Source organism: Capra hircus, chromosome 21, assembly GCF_001704415.2.
Source record: "Capra hircus breed San Clemente chromosome 21, ASM170441v1, whole genome shotgun sequence".
Taxonomy (NCBI): domain Eukaryota; kingdom Metazoa; phylum Chordata; class Mammalia; order Artiodactyla; family Bovidae; genus Capra; species Capra hircus.
Window position 1 is genome coordinate 31,008,630 of NC_030828.1, and position 13,960 is coordinate 31,022,589.

The following is a 13,960-nucleotide window of genomic DNA, read 5'->3' on the forward strand; positions in this document are numbered from 1 at the left end:
ATGGGCCTCATCCTTACTCCTAAAATTGACCCCCGTTACTGTGCTTGCAGTTTCCAGTGCGTTCCAGTTTGCCGGCGTGATACACTGGATCAGCCTGGTCATCCTCTCGGTGTTCTTCTCAGAGGTGGGTTGAGACTTGGGCCCTGTGACCATCTCTTTAGGTCAACTCCTGTCCCAGGGAGACGAAGCTTTAGTCTCTTGGCCCTCGAGGCTGCAAAGAGGGAGACACAATACGGGGAGTGAAGTTGTGTGCTGGGCCTTGACAGGTGGCCCGGATGGTGAGCAGGTGTCGTCCAGGTAAGGGGTGGATGGTGACCTCTGGAAGGTGGGGCTGAGTGGGAGGTAGTTGAGAGAGAGCAGATGATTCATGCAGCTGGTGAGGAGCAGGCAGAGGCCGGGCCAAAGCCCAGGGGCCTGGAGCGGGGAGACTGTGGGTGTGGTCCTGGGTGTACAGGGGGTCAAGGCCCAGGAGGCAGAGAGGCGGAGTCATGGGCCAGGCAGTGGACTTGACCCAGGTTTTCAGGGGGGACAGGGTCTGGCTCGACTGAGCTGTGACCCTTCTGTGGGAGCAAAGGGGCATGTGTCTGGGGTCAGGGAGCACAGATGCCCTTTGCCATTGCTAGAATCAGCTGATAAAGCCCCAGCCCATATCTCTGTGTGTGAGATAAGAGGGAAAAATCACCTGGAAGCCCAAGGGCCCTGGGTTTTGATGGGAGCTGATAGCCTTGAGTGCATCTGAAATGCATGGGAACCAGGATCTCGGCCCAGTTTCTCTGCCTTGATGGAAGGGTGAGTGGCCAGTCCTCTGAGCGACTCCTGGCCTTTCACAGTGACCGCTGCCTGCATTTCGGGGCGTTGACTTGGGGCTGTTCCCGGCAGGGTCTGCAGGGGAGGCTGAGAAGACTGGGCTTCGTCCTGTGGGCGGCCGGTCTTTATAGAAGTAGAGAGTTTTGTGTGGCAGCCCTGTTCCTCCTAACGGAAGATGGGCCCGAGTCACCTGGCCGCTGGCCTTCTCCGTGTGCCATTACCCCAGGGCAGAGTCCCACTGGGACCTCTCAACGTGGTCAGGAGGCATGGGGAGGAAGTCAGAAAGGAGTACGGTGCAGAGCCTGTTGGGGAGGTGTGTAGGCTTGTGCACACACACACATGTGCACACACGTACACACACAGCTCACACCAGCTCAGAAGCAGAGGGGACTCTGAGTCCCAGAGCACAGCAGGGCCTCAAAGGGAGGAAGGGTGCTCTGGGAGAGCAGTGATGTGGATGGAGGGATGGAAGTAGAGAGTGTTTTGTGATGTGATCAGGGAACCCGGGGAGTTGGGAACCCGGGGAGTCAGTCACCCGGGATCCTCTTGTGCCCGGGGCTCTCGGTGGGCCAGCTCTGACACTGGCTAGTGGCATGCACTCTTTCTCACAGACTCAGGGGAGGCCCAGGCCCCATAGGCCTGGAGTCCAGAATCCTCAGCCTGGGCGTGGTGTGTGCTGGGCTGGGCAGCAGGCATTCCACACCCGGAACATTCTCTTCCCGGGCCTCGGCTCCTGCAGCCCACGAAGTTGGCCTGCGAGCCAGGGCTCAGACTGAGGGGGCAGACCCAACACTCCCCCTCCTGGGAGGTGTCCCCACCAGCTCACCAAGGTCATCGCCCCAGAGATGCTTCGGCCCCCAGATAGTGCCTGCTCCCCAGCCTGCTGCCCCTCAGAGGGTCCTTGTCTCCGGCTGGGGGGCCCCCTTGTCTCAGCTCACCAGAGCTCCCTCCCACACATACACGGGCTGTGGCCAGATGTCTGCTTGATGCAAAAGCCTTGGAAAATGTGCCATGTGTCTGTGGCTGCCAACAAAAATGTTTAATCAGTTGCTGCGGTTCTTCCATCTATCCCTCCGCTTTGGTTTTATTGGGTTCACAGAATTTATTACCCAGCGTTAATTTGGCATTCCCTTCCTGTCACTGCTAGAGACGAGCCACCTGAAACAGACAAGCCCCTGTGTAGAGGCATCGCGGCTTCAGACCCTCACCCGCCCCCCGCCCTGTCTCCACATCATGGAAGGGGGCTGGGCTTCCCACAGGCTCAGCAGGGAGAGATGGGGGCTGGGGGAGAATGACTGTGACCTTGGACCTTGGCAGAGATGGGGAGGGTGGGGCTGTAAGGTGGGCGTAAGAGAGGGTAACGGGAGTAACGGGGGGTGGGGGTAACAGAGGGGTAACAGGAATAATAGAGGGATAAAGGAAAGTAACAGGGGAGACCTGCCTTCCCCAGCACAGCCAGCCCCTCATGAGGGGCAGCCCAGCTCGAGAGCCTGGGTGTCCCCGGAGCTCCTAGCATCTGAAGAGGTTAGAGCTGTCCCACAGAGCAGGGGGCCCAGCCCCAGGCTGTGGACCAGTGCTGACCCGGGCAAGGCCTGTTAGGAACCAGGCTGCACAGCAGGGGATGAGCAGAGGGCAAGGGAGCGAAGCTTCATCTGTGTTCCCATCCCTCCCCGTGGCTCGGGCTTGCATTAATTACCACGCGTCCCCCCTGCCCATCTGAGGAAAAGTTGTCTTCCACAAAACCAGTCCCTGGTGCCAAAAAGCTTGGGGACCGCTGCCATAGAGGCCCCCATCCCCTACTCCCCGGAGGGTTGGAAGTGTGTGAAGGTGTTTGTGCTTCTCACGATGACAGGGGCACCTCTAGCGGAAGTCAACTGTCCCTCCGCCGTGGAGCGGGCTTGCAGATTTGCCTGCTGAAAATGCCAAAAGCGTCCCTTTAAAACCATGCAGATGAGGACCGCAGCCCAGGGTCACATAGCCAGTTTCCACCAAAACGGGGCCCAAGGCTCCGGACTCTTGTCTGGTGTGTCGCCGCTGCAGGCCCACCCCCCTTGGCCCTGGTGCACGCAGGCGGGGAGCAGACTAAGAATCTGAGGGAAAGGTCTGGGCCAGCAACTGAGAAAGAAAAGGCCCAACCCTGTGAAACCTCTGACCACAGACCCAGCACCCCCCCTCGCCTAGGGAGAAGCTGATGCCGCCCCTTCAGGGCTGGCCCTTGTCCCTCTGGGGAGCGTCCAGGGCCATGGCCGCCAGCCAGGGGTGGGTGTGGAGTCCAGGAAGGTCCCACCCAAAGGGCTCCTGGGGCCAGGCAGCCGGTCACCTAGTCCGGAGCCACGTCCCACCCCACATCTCAGCTGAGCTTGAGGACAGTCCCCAAGTCGGGCAGGACATTTTGTGAGTTAGGAAACTCAGAAAACTGCCAGGCCTTCAGGAAGATGGGCGGCACAGATGCAGGCCTCTGGGTGGGTGTGCTAACGCCAGCCCGTCCTTGCCCGTCTCAGAGCAACAGGGGCTGATCCAGGGAAGACGCCCCAGAGCACAGAGCTAAGTCTGAAGAGAAGTATGAGGCTGCTTTGGGCTTAGTGTGAAGACATCAATTTTTAAAATCAATTAATTAAATTTAATTGGAGAATTAGTTACTTCACAGTATTGTGATGGTTTTGCCGTACATCCACATGGATCAGCCACAGGTATACATGTGTCCCCCCATCCTGAATCCCCCCTCCCCACTGCCTCCCCACCCTATCCCCCTGGGTTGTCCCAGAGCACTGGTTTGGGGTATCCTCCATGATGAAGCATCGTGCATTGAGCTTGCACTGGTCATCTCTTTTACATATGGTAATTCAGTTTGAGGAACTGACATCTATTCAAACAGGCCAAGCTCTTCAGCAGCAAGGCAGATGCTTCTCAGTGTAGTGAGAGTAGGTGCCCCACATGCAGTCAGGCCAGGCAGGGTCCATGTAGGGTCACGAGGTGAGTGTGGATGCCTCGGCAGCTTCCTGGGCCGTGTCAGGCAGGGTCATCCCGCTTCCTCCTGCTTCCATTGGGCCCTGCAGCACTGAGACGGGACAGAGCCTTCCGAATCCAGATGGACAATTGTGCAAACTGTGTTTCCAAACCGCCCTTGGCTGAGACCAGGCCCAGTGGTCACTTGCAACTGGGGAAGCCAGCTGCTTCTCTTCCTGAGACTCCACGAGGCCTGGGGGCCCAGCCAGGCTGGGTCACCCTGCAGCAGGGCCTGAGTGCAGGTCATGGGGTGTTGGCCCTGTTCCCTAGCCAGGGTGGAGATGCAGAGAGGCCCAGCTCCTTTTCCTGGAAGAGGGGAGAGCTAGCCCACGGCTGACCTTGTAGATGGGAGCCTCAAGGCAGGGGCAGCAGCTGCCGCTTCTTCCTTCTGTTTGTTATTATTAGGATTCTATTGAGGTGAAATTCACAAAACAGAGCCTTTTATTTTTATCAGTTGATTCTTGGCTGTGATGGGTCTTTGTTGCTGCATGGAGGCTTTCTCTAGTCATGGCAAGAGGGGGGCTACTCTTCATTGCGGTGTGCGGGCTACTCACTGAGGTGAGAGCACAGGCTCTAGAGTGTGCAGGCTTAGTAGCTGAGGCACAGGGGCTTAGCTGCTCAGAGGCATGTGGGATCATCCCAGACCAGGGATCGAACCTGTGTCCCCTGCATTGGCGGGCAGATTCTTAACCACTGAACCACCAGGGAAGTCCCGACATAACAGCCTTTTAAAGGTTCAGTGGTCTTTAGCACCCAGTGCTGTGTAACCATCGCCCCTTCCTAGTTCCAAAGCATTTTCATCTCCACAAAGGAGACGCTGTCCCCACTGAATGGCCACTCCCCCACTCCCCCTTTCCCGCAGCCCCTGCCAACCACACCAGTCTGCTTTCCGATTCAATGAACTTAACTATTCTGGATATTTCATAAAAGTGGAAATATTCAATATATGACTTTTTGCGTCTGGCTCTCTTGCACAACATGCTTTTAGGTTCATTCACATGGAGTGTGGTTCGGTGCCTGTGTCCTTTTCATGTCTCAGCCTCCTTCCCTTGTATGGATAGACCGTACTTGGTGTAGCCACACATCAGTTGATCATGGTTTCTTTTAACTTTGGCTGTTAGAGCAGAGAGAGCAGATCCTTCCTCCTTTTGCTTTCTTTGGCCCTTTGGTGGATTGAAAAGAATGAGACTCACTCACATTGGGGAGGGCAGTCTGCTTTTACTCAAGTCTCCTGGTTCAAATGATAATCTCAGCAGAAACACCCTCCCAGACACACCCCAAAATGATGTCTGGCCAGACATCGGAATACCTGTGGCCCAGCCAAGTTAACCCGTAAAATTAATCTCCCAGTGCCTGACAGAGAGCTTGGCACAGAGGTGCACGTGTGCTAAGAAGCTTCAGTTGTGTCTAACTCTGTGATCCTATGGACTGTAGCCCACCAGGCTCCTCTGTCTGTTGGATTCTCCAGGCAAGAACACTGGGAGTGGGTAGCTATTTCCTTCTCCAGGGGATCTTCCCAACCCAGGGATCAAACCTGCATCTTTCAAGTCTCCTGCATTGGCAGGCAGGTTCTTTGCCACTAGTGCCACCTGGGAAGCACAGAGGAGACACCGAAAAGTGGAAGCTCTCACTTATTCATCTGGCTCCTACTTTTGAGTGACTCTGTGCCAGGTGCTGGCTCTGTAGGTGGTGCTGGGCATGAGGATTCTGCCCTGATAATCAAGACGCAGGCCCAGTTCAGGGGTTTACCATCTACTGGGAAGGAGCCAAGCAGACGTGTATAATGAGAACAAGAAAGTGAGCTTAAATCTCCCACTGAAGTCAGTGGGAGACCTCAGAGGGGCCGCAAGCTGCTGCTGGATGTGTGAGCTGCCAGTCGGTGCGGGCATGGAGGGCCTTCAGGCAGTGGTCACAGAGCGAACAAGGGACTGAGAAAGAGCAACCACAGCATGTTGGGGTGTTGACTCTGGCCCGGGAGGTGGTGAGAGATGTCCTGGGGACCAGGCCAGGTCACGAGGTCCTTTCCAGGTCTTGCTCAAGAATGGGACATCTTGTTCAGGAGTAGAGTGGCTTGCTCAGGATTGGGGCATTGTGTTCAGAGTGGGGAGGAGGCTCCAAGCAGGAGAGGGAAGTGATGAAATTGGCCTTTTAGAGAAATCGCCCAGGTAAGGCAGTGAGGAGTGGGTGTTGGAAGTGGGAGGAGGACTGGAGTTTGGGGACTATTTGGGAGATGTGGTTCAGCTTCGGGGTTAAAGGTTTGACCCAGAGCAGTGGAAGCAGGACAGAGGAAGGAACAAGCTGGACGGAGCTGAAGAAGCTAAACTGCAGGATGTGGGGACTGGCCAGCATCGAGGCGAGCATGTGAGCAAGAGAGGGGGCAAGCATGGCTTGGAGGGGAGGGGGACTGGTCTCCTAAGAGGGGGTGGGGATGCCCTTCACTACGCCCAGAAACTGCTGCAGGAAGAGGGGGGAGCAGCGAGGGGAGGGAGGGAGGCCTCAAGATGTCCGGTGGGAGTTGAAGCCAAGGGTGCTGCCATCTGGGGACCGGGAAGCAGGAGAGGAGAAATGGAGCCCAGGGAAACAATTTGAGGATGGAAAGCTGACTAAGAAGCTGTAGCCAGGAGGTGGGAGGAGAATCCAGAGGGGTTGGGACCCTGGAAACCAAAGAAGGAAGGAAGGGAACCAACCAAGGAAGCCAGGGATGCCCCCCCAAAGCTGCTGAGGAGTCAGCACTAATTACCAGGTGCAAGCAGTTTTGGTGGGGGCCGGCGGCAGGTTGCAGTGGGTTTAGTGGAGACACCTCTTCAGAAACTTGGGAGAAGAGACGAGGGGTTGGCTTAAGGGAGACTTGGGGTCAGTGAGAGATGTTTCAGGACCGAGGAAGTGGAGGTGTTCATATGCTGAGAGGGAGTTCTAGAACAAACTCTGCTTGTCTTGTGGGTTCTAGGCTCTCCTACCCATGCCTAGCACGGTAGCCCCCCCCCACCCCTGCAGCCCCCCCCCCCCCCCCCCCCGCACCGTGAGCACACAGCTGGGTCATGTCAGGGCTTAACGCACTGCCCTTGGTCACGTGGTCGCCAGCATGCTCTATCCTGCCGGCCTGGAACCTATTCTTTTAAGGTAGCTGGGAACCACCTGGGGAACTGGAACTAGTGCAGCCAGGGCGCCTGTCGGCTACAGTGTCTGGTGCAGGGTCACCTCTGGACCCCTAGGGCGGAGGCTGCCCAGGGAGCAAGCAGATTCCCGTCACCATCTGGATCCCCGCACATTTGGGAGACCGGAGGGTGAAGCGGGGAAGTCCGGGAGCTGCTCGCTCTGCTCCTGTTTTATCAACGCCTAACTCCAGGGGGCGCGCTTGTGCTGCCCTGCGGTCACCCCTGAAAGGTTTCTCACCTGATAAACCTTTCTTTTGTAAACAAGTTGAAGACTGCTTTCAGCTCCCATTTCCTAAGTTCTTGTAGCTGAATCCCGGGCAGTGTGCCTATCTCTTGCTGCTCTAGTTTAAAAGGGGGCTTGCAGGGGAGGGAGCCTGCAGCCATCTTGGCAGCGAAAGCCTGCCCGGGGATAGGTAGGCTTCTTGAGGAAGCACCAGGGGTCGCCCCTCAGGTGCCCACCAGGGGTATTCCTTAGGCCAGGCGGCTCCCCAGAGAGCCCGCCGCACTCCCCAAACCCACCAGCTGCAGTGTTGCAGGGGCACAGGCTCAGGGCGAGAGGCCTGCTGCTTCCTTCTTCCTGGCTGGTGGGCCCAGCTTTGGGGGTGGGTCTGTGGGGGGCAAGGGTGCCAGCCCCCACTCTGCTCACCAATCAATGAGCCAGGGAATCTGTCTGCCTAGAGAAGGGGTTGTTGTTGTTGCTGTTCAGTTGCTAACACATTTCCGACTCTTTGCAGGTGCAACGGTCAGGTCTTCCCACCCACCCTCGTGCTCCCTGAAGCCTGAGCCCCTTCCCTGGGGAGAAGGGAGGGCGTCCCTCCTGAGAGCAGAGCTTCCCAGGGGAAAAGATGAGGGCCCTGGGGTAGGAAGGAAGAGGGGCCTGGGAGCCAGAAGGCTTACCTGCCCCTCTCAGCCTCAGTTTCTGTATCTGTAAAATGGCAGAAGACCTTGGCTTATAGTAAACGATAAATGGTGACATCCTGTAGGTTTTGCCAAGCCTATCTTGAACATCAGAGCAACCTCATCTCTGGAAGGTGAGACTGGAATGAAGGAGACTGAAAACTCTTAGTCCCAGGAGGGACAGAGGCAGCTGGAATTGAGGGTACAGGTCCCTCAGTCCCTCCCTGCCTTAGAGACCTTTGCAGCGCTTGGGGGCAGGATCACAAGGCTGAGGGTCTTGGGGTGGGGGATGGGTGGCTTCGGACAATGTCCCATGGTTAGTAGGGGTTAGTCAGAACCAGAAAGGGGCCCTGACCTTTGATTCCTAATCGAACTCTCTTTATTCTTGTTGCGTCTGGGCATGTGGCCTCCCTGGTTTCACCCAGGGCATTGTCACCTCATACATCCCCGCTATTCTTTTGGGACCCCAGGGGAGTTTGTTTAAAAGGCAAATTCCAGGGCCCTTCACCCAGAGGTCCTGACATCCTGGATCTCCATGAGAGTCCAGGAATCTTCATTTTAAACAAATGAAGGACTGATGCTGAAATTAAAGCTCCAATACTTTGGCCACCTGATGTAAAGAGCCGACTCATTGGAAAAGAACCTGGTGCTGGAAAAGATTGAGGGTAGGAGGAGAAGGGGGCAACAGAGCATGAGATTGTTAGATAGCATCTTTGACTCACTGGACATAAGTCTGAGCAAACTCCGGGCGATAGTGAAGCACAGGGAAGCCTGGCGAGCTGCAGTCCACGGGGTCATAAAGAGTCAGACGCGACTTAGCAACTGAACAACAAATAACAACCCAGATGTTGCTGAAGTAGAGGGTCCTTGCCAGCACTTTGAGGAACACTAGCTATCAATGGGTTAGTCGACTGGGACGAGACCCATGGTGGGGACTGTGAGGTGGGAGGGCAGCATGGCTTGATACCTGCAAAGGATGCTACAGGGGAAAAGCCCCTGGGTGGGGGGTTTCAGAGCTGGGTTCTCATTCCAGCTTTGACCCTGACTCAGAGCCACCAGTTCCAGGCCATTTCCCCACAGCTGCTTTTAGCTGTTCTGTTTGAATGGGCTGGGCTAGAAAGAAAAGGCTCCCTTGGTGGGCAGGGAGGGTGGCGGTCTATGTGGATGGGCCAGCAAGGAAGGCAGGCAGGAGGCAGGTGCTTCTGCTGTTCTGCTTGCCTTCCTGGCACCACTTTGGCCCAGGAGCTCATCAAGCCTCCATCCCTTCCTAGACCACAGAGGCTGCGTGTATGCTGCCTGCCCCTCCCCTCTGCAGGTTCCTGGCTGAGTCTCAGCCTGGCCAGCTCCCTTCCTCCTCCACCTCCTCCCCCTCACTCCCCATCCAGGGCCACTGACTTTTCAGTAAGTGCTGCTTTGTTTATAAAGAAGCAGGATGATTCCCTTTTAATGAGGTTCTGAGAGTAGTCAAACCGAGAAGGGAAAGTGGAATAGTGGTTTCCAGGGGCTGCAGGAGCGGGGAGATGGGGAATTAGTATGTAATGGGCACAAGAGTTTCAGTGCGGGGAGATGAAAAAGTTCCGGAGGTGGATGATGGTGGAGGTTGCACAATAATGTGAATGTACTTTATGCCACAGAGTCTAAAGTGTGTGTGTGTGTGTGTGTGTGTGTGTGTTTTACCACAATCTCAGAAGGAGCGGCAGAAGGAGAAATCACATTTGGACCAGACCCTGTTCCCCTCTGTGCTAGCCAGGACTTTCTGCTTTGGGAGCCTCAGAATTGTGTGTTTGGGGTGGATGTGGGCTGGTGTATCCTTTCAGAGGAGACAAATGCTGAGTTTCAAAGTCAGCCCAATTCGAGGGCGTGAACAGAAGACACTGGGACAGTCTGGTGTTCTAATGCAGCCTGGGTGTACGACGCAGAGTCAACGACCTCTGGGTCCAGATGCCGACTCACTGCCCAATGCCTGAGTGACTTTGGGCAGCTTCCTTAACCTCTCTGAGCATCAGCTTCCCCTTCTGTAAAGTGGGAGTCACGTGTGAGGAGGGCCAGCCCAGGATTTGCAACCTACTGATACATCCCAGATGGCAAACGTTAGCCTCATACGGAACTGGAAGATGTGTATCTTCTAACCCATCTCTCCAGTGGAAGAGGAAACAGGCCCAGAGAGGGGATTTGACTTTGCCACACAGCCAGCCTATTACTGAGCTGTGACCTCAAGATACCAGACCACCAACCCAGTTCCCTCTGCACCCACTCAGAGCTGCGGTGCAGTTAAGTGAGAGATCGGGGAACGGCATGGAAGGGACTCAGGCTATGTGTGTCCCTCTGTGTTCTCAAACATGGTGACATAACAGGCCGCCACCAGCATCCCTCCTCATCCCCTCCTGGAAATCGGGACAGTCCTTCATGAGGAAGGGGTAAACTTTAGCAGCCAGTCGTTTTTGTGGCCTAAGTATGCATAGAGATCCCTAGGCTTTCTGCAGCTTTTGCCAAGTTCAGGTGGCTGACCTTGTATTGGGCTGGCAAAAAAAAAAATTCAGGTGGGTTTTCTGAACAAACTTTTTGGCCAACCCAATCCTATAGGCGTGTGGGAGAACGGACCCCACCTGGAGGGAATTGCCATGAACTTCTCACCTTGGTTCAGGGAAGGACCTAAGACAATTATACCAGGGTCATACAAGACCAGGTTCTAAGTATCTTCTTTGGAGAAAAAGGTATTCTTGGTGAGGAAACCACCCCAGAAGGCAGACGCATTGAAATGAGTTATGGAGGGTTTTAAGGAATCAGTCAGTCATGCATTTATTCATCACTCACATGGGTAATCACTCAGTGTCACTCCATGGGATAAAGGAGAGAAATCAGACAGTGTCTCCTCATCCTTAATTGGGGCATCAGGCAGGCAGTCGCCACAAGGTAAGATGAAGTGCCGGGGGAGGGGACAGCAGCAATTGATGTTTCCGAGGACTATAGGGACACCCAGGAAAGAGGCATCAAGCCTGGAGAAGGTAGAGGAGCTTCATGGAGGTGATGTTTGAGTGGTTGGGAAGACCCCCTGGAGAAGGGAAAGGCTACCCACTCCAGTATTCTGGCCTGGAGAATTCCATGGACTGTATAGTCCATGGGGTGTCAAAGAGTCAGACAGGACTGAGCAAATTTCACTTTCTGAAGAAGAAAGCCTTTCCAAGTAGAGAAAGGGAAAGAGGCCCTGCTGGTTAGCACACAGGCCAAGATGCTCCAACAAGAAAACCAAAAACACAGGGGCTTAAACAAGATGGGATTCATTTCTCTCTCAGGGAAGGACAGGTGGGACCAGCTCTTTAGGCTCACTTGGTGATGTGGGGCTGATGGGGACCCAGCAGTGCCTAATTGAACACACCTCCCCACCACACTCACACGCCCACATTCTAGTCTTTGGGAAGAAGGAAGGAGGAGGAAGAGACTAATCCCCTAAAGCTCACAACCGAGAGGTGAGCTTCTCTCACAGAGCTTCTCTGCTCATAAGCCATTGGCCAGAACTTGCTCACTTGGCTGCTCCAGATGCAAAGAAGGCTGGGAAATGTAGTCTTTTTCTGGGTGGCTGTGAGAAGAGAGATTGGGGGTGGGGGAGCAGCCTTTGCCATATGAGAAGACAAGGTAAAGGAGAAAGAATTGCATGCTTGTAGGTTCTCAAGTGCTTTGTGTCATGCCAGGAGTGCAAGAGATGGCTGGAGAGGGAGGCAGAGTTCTGAGCGTCCATTCCAAGGATTCAGAGTGTATCTGTGTTCAGTGGGTGCACTGAAGGTGCTGAGCCAGGGGCTGGCGCCAGTGCTAACGCAGACCTGAGCTGCATCATTCAAGGCAGGGCTGGGGAGGGCACACGAACCAAGATACCCTTAGGGGAAGGCTCTTCCCCAGGAAGCAGAGCCTTGGACTCTCAGCTCTGGAGTCTTTGCTGGTGGAAGCAGGTAGGAAGAGCAGTAACCACGGCCTCTTTTCTCACTTCCTCTCCCCAGACTGTTCTTCGGATTGTGGTGCTCGGGATCTGGGATTACATTGAAAACAAGATAGAGGTAAAGACCGTGTCCCTCGCACCCCCCGAGCCAGCCATCCTGGAAGCTGAAGTGTCCCTCGCACCCCCGAGCCAGCCATCCTGGAGGCTGGAGTGTCCCTCGCACCCCCGAGCCAGCCATCCTGGAAGCTGGAAACTGTCACTGTCCTATCCGTCCCAGGGTGGGAGCCATCAGCAAAGGCCAGCTGCCTCCCACACTGGACACACGAGTCTGTCCAGCTGTGCCATTGGGCAGGTGGGGAGGGGAGACGACTGAGAAAATCGTCCAGCGAAAGAATATGGTCTAAAATATCTCCTTGAAGTTCTGCAAAATTTAAAAAGTTATGCTTGAATCATTTTGGAAAACTTCTGAAATGTGTTTGAAAACCAATGTACTCTTTAAAATCGTCCCGTGGTTGGAGAGCAGAGTGAGGGGACCCTAGATGTGCTTCTCAGCCTGGGTTTCTGCAGAGCAAACCAATTGCTCTGTTTCGTGTGAAAAGGAGGTGAGGTGTGATGGGTGGGGGGGGGGTGCTGGGAAGGCTGGCTGTCCTTCGAGTTTGGTGCGCACAGGACAAGGCAAGGAGGTCAGTGTCTGCTGCCCATTCCTTCCTCACCCCCCACCAACACACACTTTTTAGCCTCTTTGGGTCAAATGCTGGGAGCAGTGAGGCCTGGCCTGTGGAAGTTTCAGACCAAGGCCACGCTGAAACAGGCCGATGGCAGGGCAGGGCCCAGAGCTGAAGCTTAGGCGGGGGTCCCCTCCTCTCCGAACTCTGTCTACAGGCAGAGTTAGAGACTCAGCACCAGCCCTGGATGAAGAAGATGCAGGCTCTGGGCTTCCCAAGGGGAAGGGGCCTTCCTTCAGCCCCTGCTGCCACTGAGAGGTTCAGAGAGGCCAGTGCAGGAACCCTGTGACATGGAGGCAAGCCTGTCGCAAGAAGAGACAAGATGCTGGAGGCAGATGCTGAAAAAGAAGCTTGGAGTAGTCCGAAGCAGCCTGAACCAAGGCTGGCAATGGACTGAGGTCACTGGGAGGAGAGACAGTGCTCAGGAGCATGTCCAGCAGGGAGAGGCCCCTAAAGACTAGGGAGGGTCAGGAGAGGTAGCCAGGGATGGGCGGTGACCTTCAGAGGGGGCTGCAGGGCATCGTTGGCCAGTGCCAGCTGCCTTGCCTGACCTGGTCACTGGTTCCAGGACGTTCAGGAAGGTGGCCCAGGATGCTGACATCCACCTCCTCTCACAGGTGTTTGACGGGGCAGTGATCATCCTGTCCTTGGCCCCGATGGTGGCGTCCACTGTGGCCAATGGGCCCCGGAGCCCTTGGGATGCCATCAGCCTCATCATTATGTTCCGGATCTGGCGGGTGAAGAGGGTGATTGATGGTGAGTGACCCAAAGGGGCTGAGCTGGAGGCGGGAAGGGCGGCACAGCTTCTGGGGTCTCACCCTTGTCGGGGCAGCCTTTCCTTGGTTCCCACCCCTACGTCCCACCCTGTGAATACTGTGGGGCTTGACATCTGCTCAGGGAGCCCCTAATCCAGGGTTCTCATCAAACCGGGATGTGATCGGGTCCAGCTTCGGAAGGTCCACTCTGGGAAGGTGCTGGTGGGTCGTCTCATCCATCCTCTCATTTCACAGGTGGGAAGGCTCAGGCCCCGAGGGAGGAGGGTCACACAGCAAAGCAGCCTTGAGCTGCAAGTGGAGGCAGGACGCCCGAGGCCTACTAGTGCTCCCTTAGACGTTCAGCCTCCCCCATCCGCACAGGCTCTGCTCTCGGCTCTGTCCCTGAGAACATCCGCTCCCTCCAGGGCATGAACAACGCCTTCTGGCTCCTCTCTGCCAGCTGTGCACAGCTGGATACCCTCACACCGATGCATCCTGACAGCCCCCGTTGTGAATGCTCTTCCCAGCTGTTCCCCTTTGTCCTGACACATCAGGGGTTGCTGAGTCACTGGGAGCATCATGATCGGGATGCGCTGTGTGAATGGATGGGGGTTGGTTGCCACTCTCACTCTGGGTGTGAACTGGCTTTGGCAGAGACCCCGGGGACAGTGGGCCCACTTGGGG

The 13,960-nt window shown here is 55.7% G+C and overlaps 1 protein-coding gene across 1 annotated transcript in view; it reads left to right on the plus strand.

Annotated features, from left to right (window-relative positions):
• The window catches only part of TMEM266 (transmembrane protein 266), a 127,054-nt gene that overhangs the window by 82,623 nt on the left and 30,471 nt on the right, over positions 1–13,960 (plus strand). Inside the window, exons 5-7 of the mRNA XM_018066093.1 lie at positions 51–124; positions 11,858–11,914; positions 13,139–13,277. Coding sequence (XP_017921582.1) covers positions 51–124; positions 11,858–11,914; positions 13,139–13,277 — 270 coding nt within the window. The remainder of the gene's footprint in view (positions 1–50; positions 125–11,857; positions 11,915–13,138; positions 13,278–13,960) is intronic.